Source organism: Xenopus laevis, chromosome 8S (assembly GCF_017654675.1).
Source record: "Xenopus laevis strain J_2021 chromosome 8S, Xenopus_laevis_v10.1, whole genome shotgun sequence".
NCBI lineage: Eukaryota > Metazoa > Chordata > Amphibia > Anura > Pipidae > Xenopus > Xenopus laevis.
The window spans coordinates 80363112-80387227 of NC_054386.1; the positions used below are offsets into that span (position 1 = coordinate 80363112).

The 24116-nt window shown below is 40.1% G+C and overlaps 1 protein-coding gene across 6 annotated transcripts in view; it reads right to left on the reverse strand.

Annotated features, from left to right (window-relative positions):
• The window catches only part of syngap1.S (synaptic Ras GTPase activating protein 1 S homeolog), a 138575-nt gene that overhangs the window by 84445 nt on the left and 30014 nt on the right, over positions 1-24116 (reverse strand). For all 6 annotated transcript variants that reach the window (XM_041575204.1, XM_041575205.1, XM_041575202.1 and 3 more), the window contains one exon: positions 10314-10435. In XM_041575204.1, the coding sequence (XP_041431138.1) occupies positions 10314-10435 (122 nt within the window). The remainder of the gene's footprint in view (positions 1-10313; positions 10436-24116) is intronic.

The window sequence follows — 24116 nt, forward strand, 5'->3', positions numbered from 1 at the left end:
TTAAACCCTGATGCTGTTAAAAGTCTGAATAAAAAAAGTACTCCATCTCAAACCTGCTGAGGTCATGTACAAATCAATGGCAGATGTCCCATGTGGAAGATAATCCAAAATAGGGAGTTTTCTGGCATCAAATCCAAAAAAAAAATCACACGATACGTATTTTTTCCCGCACCAGATTTTTGAGTAAATTTATTGAAAATATGGTAAAAATGTGTACGGGAGTTTGGTCGAAGTGGTTTTAACAAAACAGTGAGACATTTTTGAATTTTAGAAAATAACCCTAAAATATACACAGGCTCAGGACATGTTTGAAATATCATTGCTGAAAATGAAATGTATAATGAATTTACTTAAACATAACCCCAGAATGCAGTATAATTAATGCACATAAAGCAAATAGAGGATTTATAGGAGGACATTGAATGGAACAATGAAGTAGAACCTGGCCTTTTACTACATTTGGGGGGGGGTATTTACTAAAATTTGACCTTTTCTAATTATATAAAAATGAATTTGACCAAACTCACAAATACAAATGCCCTTACATAGTAACATTGTAAATTAGGTTGAAAAAAGACACCATCAAGTCCATCAAGTTCAACCTTTAATGTGGACCCGTCACCCAGACATAAAAATCTGTATAATAAAAGTCCTTCTTAAATTAAATATGAAATCCAATTTCTTTTTTTTTATTAAAGCATTCATAGCTGTTGTAAACTCATTTAAAAATATCAGCTGTCAATCAAGTATTTCCTACCCCGCCTCTATACCTAGGCATAGAGGCGGGGCAAGCAATTACTTTCACTTTCCATTCAGTACTTCCTAGATGTCACCACTCTCCCTACATTCCCCCAGCTCTCTTAACGATTTAATTGTGTAACCAGTGCATGGGGATGGACATTGGGTCCCTGTCCCCTGGTGCACAAACCAAATTTTGAGATGATACAAGGCTTGCCTTAATAACAGTGTCCACAAAATGGCTCCTGCCTGCTTGCTATAATTATGAGTTCCCAGACTGATGGAAACAAGATTCAAATAATTTATACAGTGTAATTAAAGTTCATTTTGCTTGACTAACATGATAAAATAAGATTTGGATAATTTTGTTTGGGTGTCGGGTCCCCTTTAAAGTCTAAATATAAGTGCTAGTTGATCCAGAGGAAGGAAAAACAAAACATTTGAAGCCTCTCCAATTTGCCTCAGAAGGGGAAAAAATTATTTCCAGACTCCAAAATGACAATCGGACTAGTCCCTGGATCAACTTGTATTATGTTCTATCTTCCATAACCCTGCATTCCAGGGGTGTCCAAACTTTTTGCAACGAGGGCCAGATTTAGTGAGGTGAAAAGGTGTGGGGGGCTGACCATTCAGCCTGACATTCTTTGAACCATTACTGAGTTGTTTTGTGACTAACCCCTGGAAGCATTTTGCCACGTGTTAATATATCTAGGACAGCCCCAAGCTCCCGTATAGGAAACTATTCAAGGCTTTCCAAGTTTCCAGTGGGATGGATCCCCTTCAGGTGTTCTTTACCCACTAGCATTGAAATGAAACAACTGACCATGGATATCCATCATGAGATGGCAGCAAAGAGGCCAATTCAGTGGGTTCTAGAGGGAGTAGGTGCGAAGGCATTATATTCTGATACTTTCTCTAAAATGAAATTTTAGACATATTTAGTCATAGGAGACAATGGCGCTGATAAAAGCAAATAGGTGACATAACATAAACTTTAAATAAAGATGTTACATTTTCATCACCAGTGATGCATCTGGTGCCAAAAAGTTCAGACAAGCTTTGCACCATTGTAAATAGAGTGGGCATGTTGTACATTCTGGGCTCTTCAAATGTTGAGACTAGCCACCCAAAGTAGTAAACTGCCAGCAGTCTGTCATGGTGGGAGTCCTGCAGCAAAACTGGCTGAACAACTTGCGCACAGCTCTGTGACAGCCTCCACGAGAACTAGCGCCTAACCCAGTGACGTCATGATGTCACGCGCACACGCTAACGTGCAATTCCGCCACTGCGTGTAGCCGGCGCCACAAGAAGATAGACGGCTCTATCCGGGCCTGCCCTTGACTGGGCGAATCCTTGTTTAAGGCTACAGACCAGTCTGAAATTGAAAACGGGGAGTTTGGACATGCCTGCTGTATTCCCTCCTTAATTTACCAATAAATCTTAAAGAAAAAAAGCCCAAAATCCTGTGAAAATATCATGTGTCAAATTGAATCATACAACTTTTTCGTTTCAATGCCCAAAATATTTGACTTTTTTTTGGATGATCAAATGAAAACCAGCCGGAAACCCTCGAAGATCATGAAGGCAAGAAACATCTTCAAGTTGTTTTGACAGGCTTTAGCTGGAGTATTTTTGGATTTGGATTTTTAGCAACTAAGCATAATAAAATTCGAACAATTTGAGGGTTTTCCCTCAAGTTATTATTCAAGTTTTCCCCCTAAAAAACTCAACCAGAAAAAAATAGATAGACCCCACAGTAAACAGACTGTACCATATTAATTAATGAAAACAAAGATATTTTAGAGCATTTTCCATATACAGTATATACTGACATAGCCTCACTCACATAGCCCTTTACAAAGTAATTTTACATCAGTGGCTTCTGGCCCAGCCCTGCCCTATCTTGCTCTGTATATACCATGGACAAGGGACAATCCTTAAAAGCTGCAGATCCTCTTGAAGCACCAGGAAAGGAGGAAGGCATAGAGAAGCACGTGTTTTATTCCAAAGGATAACCTCATATCATTCATTTAAAACGTTTATTTCAGACAATGTTTCATTTGATGTATAAACTGCAATTGATTGCTCCTTCAGTACACAGACTAGTTCATTGAGGTTCACAATCAGTGCATGGTGGGTTTTCTTCAAGCAATGCTAGAATTGCATAGTAACAGTAACATTACATAGTTATAATATCATCTTTTAAATAAAATCCCATGGTGACAGAAATGGGATTATTGATCACTGATTATTGTGAAATATTTCTCAAAAAATAATTTAACTGATTGCTGCAGATGTTTCATTTTGTATTTATACCTAACTTGGGGTCAAGACTATGTTGTAAGGGCCCGAAGGCTCAGTTGAAGTGCGGACCAAGGAGGAGGCAGGTAGTCAGCGAGTTCGTGATACAAAGGGATCAGGCAGAAGAATAGTCGAGGTACAGGCAAAGGTTTCAATCCAGGCAGCAAGGGGTCAATCCGAATAACAGGCAAGGTTGGTACACGAGAATCAGTCAATAATATTCACACCCAGGAATCACGAAGATGAACCTATACTTGGGCAATGATAGCAATGTCCAGGGGGTTTAAATAGGCGAGTTTTGGCGCCAAGATTTGGATGCGATGACGTCATGACGCTGACGCCGGTGTCAAGACGCTAACGTCGTGACGCCGACGAACGTTCTGACGCCGACGAACGTTCCGTCGCCGGCGACCAATCGGAGAGCGGGAGGCAGCCGACGTCATCACACAGGGACCAGCAGGATCCACATGGAGGAAGGAGTCGCCATCTTGGACGCCGTCGCCATCTTGGACGCCATGGCCAACACGAGGGTGAGAGACTTCAGCTTCCATTACAGTACCCCCTTCCTTAGGGGGGGCCTCAGGACCACCGAAACCGGGACTGGAAGGAAACTGCTTGTGGAATCTTCGAATAAGAAGAGGAGCATGGACGTCAGAGTCCTTCACCCAGGAACATTCCTCTGGACCAAAACCCTTCCATTCGATTAAATACTGTAACCTACCCCTGGAAATTCGAGAGTCCAGAATTCTTTTGACTTCAAATTCTTGGTGTCCATCAATAAGAACAGGAGTAGGAGAAGACGAGGAAGAAGAAGAAGAATCTTTTGCCGGTTTGAGAAGAGATACATGGAAGACATTGGGAATCCGCATCTCGGGGGAAAGCTGAAGACGAACTGCCACAGGATTGATGATTTCAATAATGGGGAAAGGACCGATGAACTTGGGGCCGAGTTTAGGAGTAGGAACTTTAAGATGAATGTTCCGTGTAGACAGCCAAACCTTATCACCGAGGCAATATTGTGGGGAAGAAATTCTTCTCTTGTCCGCGAATTTCTTCTGAGACAGAGAACTCTTTTCCAAATTAGCTTTAGTGGCAACCCAGATAGCAAGCATATGAGCGGCCTGATCATTGGCAGCAGGGACGTTTGTGAGAAGAAGGTCTTGTGGAAAAGCTAGAGGATTCTGACCATAGACACAAAAGAACGGAGACTTTTCAGAAGAAGCGTGCATAGCATTGTTGTGAGCAAATTCTGCCCAAGGAAGAAGGTCTGCCCAGTCGTCTTGACACAAAGAGACATGGCAACGAAGAAATTGCTCCAATGCTTGGTTGACTCTCTCAGCAGCTCCGTTAGATTGAGGGTGATAGGCAGAGGAAAACTGGAGAGAGATATGAAGTGCCTTGCATAACGATCTCCAAAATTTGGAAACGAATTGGGAACCTCTGTCCGACACCACTTCAGCCGGGAATCCGTGAAGACGAAAGATGTGTTGGATGAATAATTTGGAAAGTTCCTGAGCAGAAGGTAGCTTACGCAGGGGAATGAAATGGGCCATCTTGCTGAATTGGTCAACCACAACCCAGATAACTGTATGACCGAGGGAAACAGGCAAATCCACAATGAAATCCATCGCCAGGTGAGTCCATGGACGAGAGGGAATAGGTAAAGGTAAAAGTAATCCTTTGGGAGGGGAGTGGCCAGACTTGGAAGCTGCACAAACTGAACAGGAGGAGACGAAATCCTTGACGTCCTTTCGGAGAGAAGGCCACCACACTAGGCGAGACAGGAGTTCAGTAGTTTTCTTGATACCCGGATGGCCGGCTTGTCTAGAATTATGAGACTGAGCAAGGATAGAATGACGAAGATCTGGAGGGACAAAAGCAACCCCCAAAGGAGTACTGTCAGGAGCAGAGGACTGTGCGGACAATAACTGAGAGGCTATGGTGGGGAATAAGGCTGCAATAATTTTAACAGGAGGCACAATGGGTTCAGGGTCTTCGGAAACACGAATCCTCGGGAATGAAGCTTCTGGAAAGAGCGTCAGCTTTCTTGTTTCTGGACCCCGGGCGGAATGTGATCACGAAATTGAATTTGGAGAAGAAAAGTGCCCATCTAGCTTGTCTGGGATTGAGGCGTTTAAGGGACTGGATGAATTCGAGGTTCTTGTGATCCGTAAAAATAGATACTGGCAGCGAGGAACCTTCCAACAGATGTCTCCACTCTTCAAGAGCTAGTTTAACTGCCAATAGCTCACGATTTCCCACGTCATAGTTCTGCTCAGAAGAAGAAAACTTTTTAGAAAAGAAAGCACAAGGATGAAGTTTGCCGTCATTAGAAGACCTTTGGGACAACACCGCACCAGCTCCTACGTCGGAGGCATCCACCTCAATGAAGAATGGAAGAAGAGGTTCAGGGTGCCTAAGGATTGGGGCAGATGAAAAAGAGTCCTTGAGGTTCTTGAAAGCTTCTAAAGCCTGAGGTGTCCAACATTGGGGCTTCCCACCCTTCCGAATGAGAGACAGGATAGGGGAGATCTTGGAGGAGAAGCCTTTGATGAACTGCCTGTAGTAATTGGCAAAGCCAATAAACCTCTGGATAGCCTTAGTGCTGGTGGGGAGGGGCCAATCCTGGATCGCTGAGACTTTGGCCGGATCCATCTTGAAGCCTTGTTGGGAAATAATGTACCCCAAAAAAGGAATAGAAGAAACTTCGAAGGAACACTTTTCCAACTTGGCAAACAGATTATTTTTCCTTAAACGAGACAAAACTTCCCATACCTGGATTCGATGCTCGGAAAGGTTTGAAGAAAAAATTAGAATGTCGTCTAGGTATACGACCACACTTATGCCAAGTAAGTCCCGGAAGACATCATTTACCAGCTCTTGGAAAACCGCAGGGGCGTTACAGAGTCCAAAGGGCATCACGAGATACTCGTAGTGCCCATCACGAGTATTAAAAGCGGTTTTCCATTCGTCCCCTTCTCTGATCCGAATGAGATTGTAGGCTCACTGAAGATCAAGCTTGGTAAAGATGCTGGCGCCTTTGAGCTGGTCAAATAACTCGGAGATAAGGGGGAGCGGATAGCGGTTTTTCACCGTAATCTTGTTCAATCCGCGATAATCAATGCAGGGACGTAGACTGCCATCTTTCTTTTCTACGAAGAAGAAGCCTGCTCCTGCAGGAGACGAAGAAGGACGAATGAAGCCCCTAAGCAGGTTTTCCTGGATGTACTCTTTCATCGCCACAGTTTCAGAGGGGGAGAGCGGGTAAGTACGTCCTCTTGGAGGCATGGTTCCAGGAAGAAGCTCAATGGGACAATCATAGGGTCGGTGGGGTGGCAGGACTTCAGCAGATTTCTTGTTGAACACATCGGAGAAATCTTGATAAACAGGAGGAATTGAAGAATTTGAAACAACAGAGGATACCTTGACCAAGGACTGGGCTGGAAGACAGTTCTGTTGACAAAAGAAACCCCAACGAGAAATTTGAGTTGCGGACCAGTCAATGACTGGATTGTGGGTGCGCAACCAAGGGAGTCCAAGGACTACAGGAGTCGAGGGGCAATCAATAATCAGGAATGAAAGTCTCTCGGTATGCAGGGTGCCCACTTTGAAGGATAATTCTTGCGAAGACTTGGAGACGAAGGCAGAAGAAAGAGGCCGATCATCAATGGCAAGAACACGAAGTGGAACAGCCAGACTTTGGAGAGGAATAGAATGTTGTTCTGCGAAGGCTTTATCCAAGAAGTTCCCAGCTGCACCGGAGTCAAGGAAAGCTTGGGTAGAGATGGTCTTGGAAGCCAACTGGAACTGTACAGGGAGAAGGAAACGATGAGTAGAAGCCTGGGGAAGTTGATTAATCCCGCCCAGGTAAGTTTCCCCAAACTTACCTAGGCACTGGCGTTTCCCGACTTCGCAGGGCATTCATGGGCAAAGTGGGATTTGCCCCCACAGTATAAACAGAGTCCAGCTGCCCTTCTCCTTAACTTTTCCTGTTCGGAAAGACGGGCACGACCAATCTGCATAGGCTCTTCTGAGGTGGAGGGAGAAGAAGCCGGAGTAGAAGAAGAAGAAGAAGTGCTGGGAAGAACAGGTCTCTGGAAACGAGGAGCCAGGGGAGGTTGAAACTTCCTCACACGTTCCTTTACGGCCAGGTGCTCTCTTTGGCGGGTGTCCACTTTGACTGCCAACGCCACCAAATCTTCCCAACGAGTAGGCAATTCACGTGAAACCAAATCGTCCTTCAGACGCATGGACAACCCGTTGTAGAAGGCAGCGTGATAACTATCATTGTTCCAGCTGGTCTCGGCCACCAGAGTACGGAATTCGATGGCATATTCTGGCACCGAACGTGTACCTTGGCGGATCTGGAACAAGCGAGAGGAGGCAGATGCAGACCGGCCGGGAGCATCGAACACTGTGCGTAACTCACGAATAAAGGCCTTCGAATCATCTATGAGGGGGTCCTCCTTCTCCCACAACGGTGATGCCCATTCCACAGCTTTCCCAGTCAGGCGGGTAATGATGTATCCCACCTTGGCACGCTCTGAGACATATTGATGAGGTAGCAGAGTGAACTGGATCTCACACTGGTTGATGAATCCTCTACAAGCCTCAGAGTCACCACTGAAGAGCGGAGGTGCCGGAATCCGGGGTTCGGAGACATGGAACGGCGCCACAGGAATAGTGGCCGGAGCAGGTGCAGGAACCTGAGCCGAAGGAGAGAGAGCCGATAACTTGTCCAAAATGGCTTCAAGAGCTTGGCCAAAATGTGACTGCTGAGCTTCATAGGCCTCCATGCGTGAGGCAATCCCACGAAAGGCTCTTCCGAAGTCTGGTTGAACCACAGCCTCCTCAGATGGGTCCATGGCCCAAATATAATGTAAGGGCCCGAAGGCTCAGTTGAAGTGCGGACCAAGGAGGAGGCAGGTAGTCAGCGAGTTCGTGATACAAAGGGATCAGGCAGAAGAATAGTCGAGGTACAGGCAAAGGTTTCAATCCAGGCAGCAAGGGGTCAATCCGAATAACAGGCAAGGTTGGTACACGAGAATCAGTCAATAATATCACACCCAGGAATCACGAAGATGAACCTATACTTGGGCAATGATAGCAATGTCCAGGGGGTTTAAATAGGCGAGTTTTGGCGCCAAGATTTGGACGCGATGACGTCATGACGCTGACGCCGGCGTCAAGACGCTAACGTTGTGACGCCGACGAACGTTCTGACGCAGACGAACGTTCCGTCGCCGGCGACCAATCGGAGAGCGGGAGGCAGCCGACGTCATCACACAGGGACCAGCAGGATCCACATGGAGGAAGGAGTCGCCATCTTGGACGCCGTCGCCATCTTGGACGCCATGGCCAACACGAGGGTGAGAGACTTCAGCTTCCATTACATATGTGAAGTCTTAAAATTATATCAGTTCTATATGCCTGACAGTTTCTGAGATTCTTCACCTCCTATCTGTTTGTTTATATTGGGATTTGCAATTTAGAGAGAGTTGGAGGACTATGGCATAAATATTGTTGGTGAAACGTGACAAGCTATGAGCAAGATTTGTCAATGAGGTTTGGGATCACTAACATAGTCCAGTTACTGGATTCTGATTATTGGAAACCTGCCTTCCAGAGTATTAAGCATTAAATCTGCATTGTAACCTCTATGAGGATACACACTACCTAAATTTGTGTATGGTAATGAAAACCAGCCCTTAGTATGTTCAGGTATAAGATATCCAGAATGCTTGGGACCTGGGGTTTTCAGAAAAATGGGTCATTCAGTAATTTGAATCACCATAAGTCTGTAAAAAATGATTTAAATATTACATAAACCCAATAGGATTGTTTTGTCTCCAATAGAGATTTCATTGCTGATTATTGATAAATTATATCTTAGTTGGGATCAAGTAAAGGTACTGTTTTATAATTACAGAGAATAAGGAGATCATTGTTAAAAATTTGAATTATGTGATAAAAATAGAATCTATGGGAAATGGCCTTCCTGTCATTTGAAACTTTCTGGATAAAGGGTTTATTATTATTATTATTATTGTGACAATAATCGCAGTACAAATATTTGATCAGTGGTCAGCACTCAGTACAAATGCATGGTCTTTGAATCGCATAGCAGTAACATTTATGGGCAGATTTATCAAGGATCAAATTTTTTTTAAGGCCAAAACTGTCAAATTCGACTAAGGGATTGTTAAAATTGTCGTTTTTTTTTAAAAATTCCAATTTGATTTTCAAGATTTAACATACCCTGGCTCTTTAAGAACTCAAATTTGACTATTTGACTATTAACACAACAATCAATACAAAATGAATGATCTAATAAAGTGTTCTGATATTCAACTAAGTTTACCATAATTTTACATTTCAAGTTTTTATAAAGCAAAATAATACTCTGGTATCCCCCTTCCTAATGACTGCACAGGTTAAACATCGAAAGGCCAGACATTCATCTAAATAGTATTAGGGTTATTGTTTAAACTATCGTTATTTTTTTATTCAGTTACATACCGACATTATGATCGGGAAAAAAAAGAAAGTTATTAAGGGCATATTTACTAAAACTCAACTTTTTCTCACCGGTCAAACTCCCAATTTGGTCAAACTCAGCACCGGATTTCTTTGCCGGCCGCCCCTAGGCCGCGCAGTCCGACCAGGCGGGCGCGCGGTCCTAGCGCCAGCCTACACTTCCACTTCCCAGCGCGCCGGCGAAAAACCACCGGCGCAGCTGGTGTACACGTCCCCATAATGCGGCTGGGTGGCATGCCGCCCCTATTTTTTGCCTATATGGACTTGCCACAAACTCCCAAACCTGAATCCCCTTAATTCACCAATAATCATTCTCAATAAAATTAGTGCGGGGAAAAAGTTGAGACAAAATCCAGCATCACAGTGACTTTTTCGAATTGTTGCTCCTAAAACTAGAATTTATCGAGTTGTCACCTGAAAAACTTGAATTTATTGGATTATCGAACGTAAACCAGCGCAAACAGCTCAAAACTATCAAGACTCCTGACGGCAAAAAAGATGTTCCAATTGTTAAAGGGACCATCTGCCATTGACTTCTACATAATTTTGATAGATTTTAGCTGGAGTATTTACGGATTAAGATTTTTATCACCTTAGGAACACAATAAATTTTGAAAAATTCTAGGTTTTTTTCCACTGTAAAAAAATTAGGATTTTTTTGCCCTATAAAACTTGACCAGAAATATTTGAAGCTTGATAAATAGGCCCCTTAGTGTCAATGTAAAATAACAGTTTACCTCCTCCTCATCAAGCATAAGAAGCTGATTTCCAGAGAGGACACAGTATCTTGGGTTCCAGGCTGGACGGTCGTATGGAGAGGTGACATAGGGCATACGATGCATGGGAGGTCCTCGAGCATCTAAAGGATAAAATATAGAAACCCTTTATTGAAACCTAAAGACTTTCATTCACTGTCTGCTAGTGTAACACCACTTCCATATGATTAACACTAAGGAGCAGATTTATCAAAGGTCGAGGATTTCAAGCTATTTATGTGTACTTCGACTAGGAAATAAAAAAGTCGAAAATTCGAATATCGAAATTTATCATGTACTGTCTCTTTAAATGTTCGACTTCGACCATTTGTCATCTAAAACCTGCCGAATTGCTGTTTTAGCCTATGGGGAACCTATAACCTATTTGGATTCAATTGGTGGACTTTGAAAAATCAAAGTTTTTTTTGGGGAAAACTTTGAATCGAATTCAATCGAATGCGCTATTAACTCGATTCATACGATTTTAATTCAGCCGAATACGGACCTATTCGATCGAAAACGAACCTATTCGGCCAAAAAAACCTTCAACTGAATTTCGGTTAGCCTTTCTGAAATTCGACCCTTGATAAATATGGCCCTAAATGTTTATCACTATATTCTCATACAATTTATCATCAACATGGTATGAACACTGTACAGTAAATTTCAGTATGGCCCATTTAAGCAGTATTTAATAAACCTTATTACTGTAAATAATCTACTTGAGCAGGTCAGTCTGCATATTCTCAAGAAAACTTGTTAATGAATGAAGACACAAATAATCACCTTTCCAGCTGCTTTTTCATTTTCTATGGGTTTTTTTTTTCTTTTCTTTTTTTTTACTGTTTTCTAAAACTATGGGGCTAATTTATTATACTCAAGATCCATGTTCAAGTGAATCAATGTACAAGTCAGGTACCAGAAACTGGCAGGCATTTTTTTGTGGAAAAAAAAATATCCCTTGAGGGAAGAAAGCAAACGATGCAAGAAAACAAGATGTGAACAATGTAGGTCTCTATAAAAATATATTGCCTACAACAGTTCATATGTAAAACCCTTCCTCATGTAAATAAACATTTCGTGATAATACAGTGTATACTTTTTAGGTAATCCTAAAAAGGCAGAGACACATGCTCAGATTCAGGGAGATTTGTCGCCCAGCAACAAATCTCCTTTTCTTTGGGGCAACTAATCTCCCCGAATTGCCCCCCGCCAGCTAGAATGTAATTTATCGCTGGGATGGCAATCATTGCACTTCGTTTTCTGAAGTTGCATCACGAGTAAACTTTGGCGGGAGGCAGTTCGGGGAGATTAGTTGCCCCGAAGAAGAGGCGATTTATCACCAGGCGACTAAATCTGAGCGTGTGTCTCTGCCCTAAAAAAATTGCCATTTTAAGAACCAAGGGCTGAACGCAGGGATCCTTCGATTTACGGGGCCACAAGCAAACCAAGGGCACACATATATGTTAAGTCACATGAACCAATTAACAGACAAAGTTCTGTCTTTTGTTTCCACACTTCTTCATGTTACAGTCAGAGCTGTAGTATTTCTGGTCAGGTGATCTCTGAGGCACCACAGACAATATCACAAAATAGTGGCTCAAGATAAAAGATGTGAAATATATATTCCAGTTCGGTAGGATTCTTTAATATGCCACTTAATATAATCTAGATTATTTTGATAAAATTGAGACTATGGGAGACAACCATAATTCAGAGCTTTCTGAATAATGGGTTTCCAGATAATCAATCCTATACCTGTACAGAAAGCTTAGCTCAAACAATTTGTCAAGATATGCCAGTTTAGTTTAAGTTTAATTTTAGCAACTTAATTTCCTCTGCTATGCTACCAGTGAATTAGGGAAAAAAAAGGGTTTACAATCTGAACTTTGACATTTTAGTAGGAAAGTTATTACAAGGTTTGCCAAGAGATTATATTCAACATTATGTAGTAAGGATAGACAATAGGGGTCTAGTGTGATCATGTGCCCATCTATCTTTTTTTAATTACCATTTCTACTTTTTTTTCTTTTATGGGCAGATTTATCAAGGGTCGAAGTGAAAATTAGAATTTCGAATTTCAAATTCCAATTTTCGAGTTTTATTATGGCCAAAACGGTCAAATTTGACTAGGGAGTTATTAAAATTCGATTTGAGGTTTTTTTTAAATTCAAATTAGATTTTCGAGATTTATCATACATTGGCCCTTGAAGAACCTGGATTTGAGTATTCGCCACCTAAAACCTGCCGAGTTTTAGTCAATGGGATCAATTTAGAGTTGTTTGCAGTCTTCCTGACATCGAAACCAGTTTTTAAAAATCAAATCGAATTTGATTTGAGTTTTCAGGTCTATCCTACTCACCCGAATTTTGAAAATTCGATTTTTGTATTTAACACATTTCGATTGGTCAAATTTCGAGTTCATGGGAGTTGAATTCAAAATTCTACATATGATAAATCTGCCCCTTAATGTTTTTAATTGCGCGTTGCGTCCAGTTAGATGTACCTGCAGGGAGAAGAAGACAGGTAAGGAGCGTGTTTGTGTGCATGCATCAGGATGCTTACAGATCCAGTGACACCACTGACTCATGCTGAACTTGATCTGGCATAGAGAGCTTGGGTGCATAAGTGCCTGGATCTGCCTGTATCCAGACCCAGCAGTAGCCTGGAAGGAGGAGCCTGTGGATATAACCAAAATATTTTGCACTACACTCAACACAATAGTTGGGTACTTAGGAACCCACCCAACTTCCTCCTAAAGCTACTTTTCAATTCCAACACTCAATAAGTCTCCTTAGCAAGAAGTGTTTTGTAAAATAATGTATAATACAGCGGTACCTTTTCTAACATAAATCTATTTTAGAAACAGTTAACCAAAATAACTCATATGTGGCTATCCAAGTTGCAAATAACTTAAAGGTGAAATAGGCAACTATTTGGGCTATTTGAGAGAGCAGGACTGGCAAAGCAGAAGCAGATCCAGCAATCAGACCTGCACTTGTTCTTACCCTGTCTGAGGGGAAATTCTAGGGGAGGGAAGTGCCCCCCTCTTCCTCCCCTTTTGAGCCCTTTTTAGTGGGAAAGTACAATGTTACTGAAATTACAAAATAAATGAAAATGACGCAGGTCTATGCTGCAAACCTTTCAGTGTTTAATAACACAACGGGGCAGATTTATTAAGGGTCGAAATGAAAGTCTGAATTTTCAATTTTTTTTATAGCCAAAACTGGGAATTCAACTAGGGAATTATCCAAACTCGATTAGAGTTTTTTTAAAAAATGTTTTGAATTTGAACAGATTACAATCAGCTACTATTGACATTATATGGGGGAGTAAACACCCAAAAACCTCAAAACATACCATGTCGCTACATAAAGAAGATGGGGGCCTGGTGGGCTCCAGCACAGCAAGACAGCAAACCTCTCTATGGGTACAAATAGAGGACAACCTCCTCTACCTGTATTCAATTAGCCAAGTTCTTTGGCTGCCTAAGATCCCATTCAAGGACTTTGTTGACCCCTCCACAGTAGCAACTACTATGCTACATCTCTGGCAAACCCACAGGAAGAAGAATCATTTAGCGTCATTCCCATCTCCACTGGAACCGCTAAGATTCCAAACGGGCGTTCGCCTGGTGGCTAAGTAACCACATTGTATTCATTAACCCAAGGAGGCAAACCACTAACCTCAGCACAACTTATGCAGAAATATAACCCACCCCTACAGGAAGCATATAGGGCTACACAACTTTTATACTATACAAGAAAGAAAGCCAAGTGCTGCGAACATAATACCATGACAACAACTAACTTTGACCTGAATCCTGAAAAGTTATTGAAATAATTTATAGTAATTGTCCTTTTGGAGTCAGATTTTTTCCCTCCCTTTAAGAAAAACTTTTAAACTATGCAAGAAAGAAAGCCAAGTGCTGCGAACATAATACCATAACAACAACTAACTTTGACTTGAATCCTGAAAAGTTATTTAAATAATTTATAGTAATTGTCCTTTTGGAGTCAGATTTTTTCCCTACCTTTAAGACAAATCAGACACTGCTTCAGATTTTTTGACCTTTCTCTGGATTAAGTAGAAGTTGGGTAGTTTTGATCTACTATGTAACTATATGTTCTGCAAAATGTGCCTGACCTCTTAATGAAATTCTTATTATAATATATATATATATATATATATTTATATATATATATATACCTCTGTAGTCCCCAGTGCAATAAAATATGGTCAAATGAAACACAAAAATCAATGTCTGTGTGCATCACACAACAGACCACTATATGCTGTTTTTAAACTTGTATAGCCTCATTCTGTAAGCCTAAAACTGGCCATAGACATGCAGATTTTCCTTGTATCCAACGAACGAACGGACGTTGTGATCTTCCAACATGCTACTAACCATTCAGATTAATTGAAGTAGCAAAAGAACAAATCAGACAATGTTCTACCTGTGACAGCAGTTACAGTCCCCATTGATATCGTCACATAGGCAATATATGCAGAGAAATGATTGTAAGCTGACAGAAGTCCGATCTACTGAACAAGTTGGAATGAAAAATGTTGGCAATGCACACACTGTCCGAAAATCGTATGAAACTTCAATTCGTACGACTTTATCTTTGCATCTCTGGCCAGCTTTAAACTGAAAAATGTGTACATTGCCTGGATCTGAATATTAAATGCAATATGTTCCCTTCATGATTACATTTTCAGCAATTATGACAACTGAAAAACAAAAAGACCATACACGCTAATGCATTGGGAACACTGCACATTCTATTCCAAATCAAAACATGAAGAAACATTTATCAAATTTGTGTTATTCCTTTACAGAAAGTGAAGAAAATGGAATATTAGGCTGTTCTTAAAAAAATAGAAGAATCTGCATTCTTCTCAAACATTCACTGTATAAACTGAAAAATAATCAAGATTTTCAAGCTGCTATTATTCTGAACACAACTATATATTTATTGGTATCTACCACTGGATATACCCACACTGAAACAGGGCCGCCATCAGGGGGGGACAGGGGGGACAAGCGTACCGGGCCCGGGCATGAAGGGGGGCCCGGCAGCGCTGCATTTTTTGAAGATCCGGGCCCCCCTTACGAGCGCCCGAGCTGTACATCCACCCTCTGCGTTGCCGAATGCGGAAGTGCCGAAAAGCCGAAGCCGATGCGCCGAAAAGACCCGAAGTCACAGAAAAAGCCGAAGTCCCGAAGCGCTGAAAAGACCCGAAGTGCCGAAAAGACCCGAAGTCACGAAAACAGCCGAAGTCCTGAAGCGGCGCAAAGACCCGAAGTCACGAAAGGAGGCATAGTTGAAGTACTGAAGCCATAAGTTCAATTCTACTGAACAACAGTTTGTGTGGTTTTTTTTTAATCCCCTGGCCACCAATGTATTATTTTAATATTCTATAGGCCCCTGCCACCAATCTTTTTGTAAAACATTTTTTTTTGGGGCCCCAATTTTTTTTTAACTTGTAAGGGGCCCCTTGCCACCAATGTTTTTATTTATTTTTTTCAAAAAACTTTTTTTTTTTTTTGGGGCCCCAATTTGTTTTTAACTTATAAGGGAGCCCCTGCCACCAATATTTGTTTTTTTCATTTTTTTTTTTAAATTTTTTTTTGTTGGGGCCCCAATTTTTTATAAGGGGGCCCTGACCATCAATAGATTTTTATAACTTGTGTGGGGGGATTACTTTTTTAGCGCTGATGTCTGTGTGGTCTTTTAACTGCGATGTGGAGTGGGCGGCATATGGGGTGGAGCTTGGTCGTCAGTGTGGGCGGGGCCCAGGGGGCCCCAAAAATTTTGTTGTACTGGCCCCCGTGATTTCTAATGGCGGCCCTGCACTGAAACATTGTCTTTTTAAGTTCCTCTGGCTCATATAAGGCACTTTGCCCACACACAAACCAAGGCACACATATATGCTAGGATATCAGCCAATGAATGGACAGATCTGTTTTAAATTCCCGCAACTATTCCTGTTACAGTTGGAATCTGTCAGATGTTCAGTGAGTGAGCACACACAGAACATCACAAAATGGTGGCTTATGTTAAAAGGAAATATTTACTGACATGTATATGCTGATTTGAGAAGATATGTGATTTGAGAGTCTGACATTAATAGCTAGGTGACATATGAAAAATATATGAAAATAGTGCAGGAGTAAATATCTTTGTGACTGCACCATTTGAATAAAAGTATGAAATGCCACTGTAATAAATATGATGATTTGTTTATAAATATGCAGAAACTACTTTGCACTAGAATAATGCCATGTCTTCTTTTTACTTAAATCCAAGCATGTATAGGAATTGTATTTCTAATAATGCACTTATTGTTACTTATTAATGCAGTGACCCCTTGTCAGGGAAGGAACTAGGGGTAGGCAGAAGAGGCAGCTGCCTAGGGTGCAATGAAAGGAGGGCGCTGGGAAAGTACCTGGCTTCTGCTTACCCCTAGTCCATGTTCGCTGTTTTCCCCTGCCTCCCTCCTCTCCTGCTCTTTCTCCCTTCCCCTTCGGTGCTCTCTTCCTCCCCTCCCTTCCGACGCTCTCTCCCCTCCCTTCCCGACGCTCTTTCCCCTCCCATACTGCCCTCTCTCCCTTCCGGTGCTCCCTCCCCTCCCGCGCTCTGCGCATGCACGTGCAGTCAGTCGAGGGGGAGCTTGGCCTGTCGCTGCCCCTTGTTTTTTACTACTAATTTATTGTTTTGTTGTACAGTGCTTTGCCCTCAAGGAGCGCTATACAAATAAAAACAATGATTTTAAATAGCCTGTATTCTGTAATCCAGCTTTTTTGAGTTATTTCCAGTGAAAACCCACAAGGTGTAATGAATCACAAATCATCCCCAATAAGATGATTATCTGTGCTTCATTCATTAGGAATTTAAAGAAACCTTACCTGATAATCATTAGTGTAAATAAGTCCTTACACACACATGTCAAAAAAATTCTCCAACGTGGGTTCATATATTCACTGACATTTCCAATTGAACCATGTAAAATAATGTAATTTATTTTTGTGGACTCTTCTTTTGGCAATTCGTAAAACATATGATTCAGAGGCCATTTATCAAAGGTCGAATTTCGAATTCATGTGAGTTATTTAAAGGGTAACTATCTCAAAGATAAAAATGTAATACTTATTTCAGCATACTGAAATAAAAAAACTTTCTAGATACAATCATTTAAAAATTCTGTACTATTTCTGAAATAATCAACTTCATCTTCACTATCCCTCTCAGCATCTGTTTCTCTTCATTCTGTCTTCATGTAGCAGTTGGGTGTCAGATAATCATTGACAGTTAGATCCAATATATCTTACAGAGGGGCTCCTTTTGCCTAGAAGATGTATTAGAGCTCACTCACATCTTGTCTCTATACATGCAGAATTTGTGCAGTTATTTTGTTAGATTTTGTTAGTACTGGAATCAGTTATTTGAGTGAGCTCTAATTCATCTGCTAGGAAAGGGAGACCCCCTATAAGATACATTGGATCCAACTGTCAATGCATATCTGACACCCATCTGCTGCATGAAGACAAGATGAAGAGAAACAGATGCTGAGAGGGATAGTGAAAACTATGCTGAGAGGGATAGTGAAAATAAACTTGATTATTTCAGAAATAATGCAGAATATTTAATTGATTGTATTTACAAACTTTCTTATTTCAGTATGATGAAGCTTATGTTACATTTTCATTTTTGTGATATTCATAATTCAAAATAAAAATTCTAAATATCATAATCAGCAAGGATCTCAGGTTAATAACACTTCAAAGGTCCAATCATGCTAATACAATCAACACCTAACTTCATGGCATCCTTGCTGATTTCGATAAACAGATTATGCTGACTGGAGCAACATTCCAGAGTATATATTCCCGAAAAATCTTATTAACAGTTATTCTGAATTGAGAAAGCCAGTTGGATGACTGGTGAAACTACTTCAAGGAAAAAACACAGCAAGTCCAGTTGATTTGACTTATTTCTACAGACATACTAGTGACTCTTCCATTGAACTTTTTGAATACTTCTTAATACGTGTTTTGACTTGCAATAGAATTTTTAATGTGTCCCATCATAAAGCCTAATCACAGAAAAAAATGTCATCAAGTCAAATTTTTACTGTATTCAGCTTTGATGCCTCCTCCCATGTGTACATACTTACAGGAAAAACTGAAATCAATTTAAAATTTACATTAGTGTAATTTTATGGTGAAAAGTATAAATATCCACTACAAAAAAAAGTTAAACCTTTTGTAGGTGCCCAGAAGCATACAACATTTGTATGAAAGCTAAAAGATGCAGTTAGCTGTTGTATTTATGCACCCTTTCCAAATGTAAAAGATGCAGTAAAATAACTAAAGTAACTTTTTTTGTGGGTATTAAAGATACCAAAAACTTGCCAACATTTGTGAGAATGAACATAGCTGGAAGAGGGGGGGGGGGAGAGGAGTGGTGGTGGAGAGTGAGTTCTCTGGACATCATCAACAATATGTTTCAGAGACGTAATACAATAAATTGCACCACTGCACTTTAATTCTATTGCTGGTATAGATAATGACTACTTCAGAATTGTCAAGTGCTAGCTTAGCTTTAGGAAGCTCTACCTGCTATGTTGAAAAGCATGTGTTTCTGCTGATTCTCTCAGTGGTTGTAGCTTGGCAACAGTTATATTGGGCCGTCAGCCAATTTCCTTAAAGGAGAAACAAACCGTTTAAAATTAAAATCCCCTACCCCCCTACCCTACATAGACCCCCCTCCCTGCTCCCCCCCCCAGCCTAGGTGTTACCCTTGGTAAATGCCCCCAACGCTTAACTTACCCATCGTTGTAGATTCAGCGCATCGGAGTTCACAGGCTCCATCTTCTTCTCTTCAGTAATCTTCATGAAGTAAGTGCTGTATCAGCGCATGCATAGTTGGAGCAGTCTTCCGGTTTTTGACAACTGCACTTACGACGGAAGAAACGGAAATTGCAGAAGCACCAGAAAAAGACCCGAAGATTACTGAAGAAAAGAAGATGGCGCCTGTGAACTCCGATGCGCTGAATCTGCAACGAGGGGTAAGTAAAGAGCTCTTGAAAGAGCAGCCTCTGATTTCAAGAAAAGCAATGCTGTTTTTCAGTAAGTTTTTGCATGGTAAGATCCAAATCTCATTTTACCAAACAGCTTGAGTAGACAGCCCAGGACTTTGAAGAAATCTTGTTAATATTCCTAATTCCAATCCCTTAGGTAATACTCAAATAACCTACCCTTAACACCATTTAATTTAGTGCTTGTTGGCCAACCATACCCAGTCTTATATTCAAGGGCAACTTTTTTCTGCTGTGACAAAACACAACAGGTCTGAATCAGTAATTAAATAAGCAATACAGGCATTTAACTACAATTGTCCATTACATCATAATTATAGCTGTAACTGTATGTAAAGTTTCATAGTTATCTACCTAATAAAGCAATCTATTATTCTTAAGCTTTATAATAATACAGTTCATATAGTCGAGTAACAAAAAAGAAGAAGTGCTACAAAGTATCCACACACCCGCAGGTTAAATATTGTTTCAATAGCCAACAAACGTTTGAGGAATTGCTCAGTGAAAACAGTTATAATAGCTGTCGCCACCCTGCAATCCTCTAGTTAACCAGTTCAGGTGCTTACAAAAGTATATAGGTAATTAAAATTCTATTTTTATTTCACTCATTTAAAAAGCAGACCACGCTGCTAACTACACACCACACAACACTGAAAATCCATTTCAGAGAAGCTGGACCATGTCCATAAAATACACACATTTAAAAACATAGGATGAACGTATGGGGATATTCCAACCAAAGTAATGCATCAACCTCATACCACTAAGGTATAACACCAAAAAATTCAATTGACTGCCAGCCAAATTTGAAAGTTTAAAGTCGCCTATTCTCAGCCAATCTTGTGGCTCTGAGTATGCTGTATCACCCACACCTCCCTTCCGTGATTTTCCCAAGATCACTACCTGGCTACGTTGGGAGCGTGTGGGGGCTGGTCCCCTAACGTCCACCTATGCCTCCCGATGCGTTTCACCGGTTACCCGGCTTCTTCAGGGGCATTAGTATGAGGTTGATGCATTACTTTGGTTGGAATATCCCCATACGTTCATCCTATGTTTTTAAATGTGTGTATTTTATGGACATGGTCCAGCTTCTCTGAAATGGATTTTCAGTGTTGTGTGGTGTGTAGTTAGCAGCGTGGTCTGCTTTTTAAATGAGTGAAATAAAAATAGAATTTTAATTACCTATATACTTTTGTAAGCACCTGAACTGGTTAACTAGAGGATTGCAGGGTGGCGACAGCTATTATAACTGTTTTGACTGAGCAATTCCTCAAACGTTTGTTGGCTTTATAATAATACAAACATTATTATAACATAACTATATGTTATTACATAACTGTATGTTATTACTATATGTAACCTCCTGTATACAGATATGTTCATTTTAAAACATTTAAGATCATTTTAGCTGGTCAGCCTATAATTTTCTGCATTTCTTTTTATGTTTTCCCCTCCCCGATAATTTTTTTAATCAAAGTACACTGTTCTGAACAATGTCTGCAATTACCTATTTTACTTTTCTGATTTTCAGAGAGAAATGCACTATAACCAACATGCACAACATGTGCTGCCTTTCTACATTAAATTCGGGCCGTACTTGACACCTGTTTTTTTCACATAAGGAATAACCTCACTAATTGAACTCCACTGCTATTATTAGGAACAAGTCTCAATTAATGATTCACTTACACAGAACCAGCAGCATACATGACATGACTGTTGAGTCTGTTGGATTTCTATTACTCTACTACACCTACTAGTAAATTATTTGCCATGTAGAAATATAATTTCTACCAAAAACAGTTATTGATCAGGTTGTCAGACTACTACTATTCTGAAGTTTGGTTTTACAACCATCATCTGTCTGTTACCAACCCACAATTCTCAGGACACCTGTGTCCCCCCACACAGGCCCCTGTTCCCACAGGTCTGTCCCCTCTATAGTTTTGCCACTGGAAAGCTCCAGCCCTGTACATCTGGCAGTCAAATGTGCAAAATTTGTTTTAGGTCTTTGCATCTATAGCAACCAATTAGTTGGTAGGCTTTACTGCTTTAAAAATCAGCAGATTGGTTGCTGTGAGCTACTACACCAGGCAGGAGCGTAACTAGTTGTTACTGGGCCCCATAGCAAATTCAATTTAGGGCCCCAAAATATTTATAAGTTGGCCTATTTTACCAAGATATATTAAAATTGCTAATTAATTAGGGTCTCACTGGGTCCCCTACACTCCTGGGCCCCCCTGCAACCGCAGGGTCTGCTTCCTCTATAGTTACGCCCCTGACACCAGGGCACATGCTGTACCTTCTATTGCATGGTAAACTATCTTAAAGGTATCCAAAAGCACCATCATCCTTCATTTTACCGTATCCACACATGGCTGAAATATCTGCACGCTGATAATGAAATTGCAGTTTATCCATATTTTCTTGATCACTGGATTAGTTTAGAATTCACACTTATCAAAGTAATTGCACAATAAACAGTATTTTTATTTTAAATGGCATGTTTTAACATCTGTACAGTACCAGGACAGACAATCACTATTGTTGAAAAGATCGTTGCCCACAGTTTAAATTAACTTTGATATATAATCAAAACCACTAGATCTTCTAGATCTTTATATAATTATATTATTTTAATAGCAAAAGTTATTCATAGAAAATGCCCAAGGCTACTACATAAAAATAGTTCTCCAATTCACCCCAGTAAATAACCAACCAATCGGAAAATTTTTACTTCAAACAGCATAAAAGATGTTATACTCCCTATATCTGCCAGCCAAAATAAGCCATGCCATGTTTAGCTCTGTCCCTTCTAATGTCTAGCTTCACGGGTGTGACCTCCCGCCATTTAAAGAAAAACGTATATATATATACTGTATATATATATATATATTTATATATATATATATATATATATATATATATATATATATATATATATACGTATAAATATTATTACATTGCACTGCATTCTTCAGCCATTACCGCTTACCCTTGTGAAATTATTAAGTAGGCAGACGAGGAAGCTTTACTAACCACATAATTATGGTTTCTGAGCACCATCATTGAACCTTGATTGCTACATTATCATGTGATCTACAGTTTTAAAATGCTTAAACCGTTATATCCATCATTATTATTGTGCATTTGCCATAATCATTATCAAACGGCCATGATTACAATCACTAAAACTGCATGTGAATTGTTGTCAAACCATCACCATCAACATTTAGAGATTATCCTCAGCAGCATCAGGGGAACTCTTTTATGAATTTTATAATCCTAGCTGGTAACAAGATGTTCTGTGTCAACATGGCAGTGCTCAAAAATTCTCATTATAAAATAAATTCTTAAGCAATGTTTATACTGTTTACCATAAGTATTAAACATACTTCAACCCATAAACTACAATTAGCCACTAGAATGCACTGTAAGCTGTATGTAGTAATAAAATAGCTGCATGCTACTGCAAATTTCATTGCAGTTTAGATTATACATTACACAGCCATCAACATCTTTTAGAATTATCTGAATTATGCTTGGCAAATCCTGCAAGTTACCATACTGTAAATCCTCACACATGCTTAAAGGAACAGTAACACCAACAAATTAAAGTGTATTAAATTAAATATAATGCACTGTTGGCCTGCACTGGCAAGACTGGTTTGTTTGCTTCAGCAACTCTACTAAAGTATATACAAACAAGTTGCTCAGTAGCTGTGAGAGCAGCCATTCAAAGCTAAAAAGGGAGAAAAGGCACAGGTTACAAAACTCATGACAGATACGTTCTGTAGTAATGCAATTCTACATTGCTTATCTGTAATCTACTATTTGTCTTGTGCTTGAATGGCTGCCCCCATGACTACACAGCAGTTTGTAAACTATAATAGTCTTTCTGTAGCAAACATACCAGTTTTACCAGTGCAGGGCAACACTACATTATTTATTCATTACTTAAAAACACTATAATTTTTTGATGTTACTGTTCCTTTAAACGTATGTAATTACTTACTATATAGCTTCCACAGCTACCTCCAGTCCAACAGGGACATAATGACTGAATGACTATATATTATACAGGCTACAATACATATAAACTAAGCATCTTAATTTTCCAGAAATTAACATATTTATAATACATACATAAATAAATATGTTTATATATAAATATATATATTTGACCTCGGCAAAAACTGGACATGAGGGTGGAATAATGATATCTGGGGCAGACCAGTGACGTATAGGGATGGGGAAAGCAATAACTGAGTAACAAAAATGTGTTAACATTTATAAAATTTAGAAAAAACAGAGACAAAACTTCTGGATGAAGCTATTCTGTGTTAACCCCTGATATTATGGATTTCCATGAAAATCTAAGATGTCAAATAATCTGCATGAAATAAGGTGATAGATAAATAATTTCACAGCAGTCTGGATCAACTCCACAGTTGATCAGACCTGCATTTAAACAAAATAATGTATGCCATATCATGTTAATAACTGATTGGTATACCTCAATCTAGTGTGTGTGATTCTGTAGTATATTGTACAGGTCAGGCGTATATTAGAGACATGCAAGCTAGATAGTGACACCCAGTGGACATCAGAGGCAACATCAGGTGTGTATTAAACTTGAGACTTCTATATATACAGTATAGGCGTTGTATTAAATCT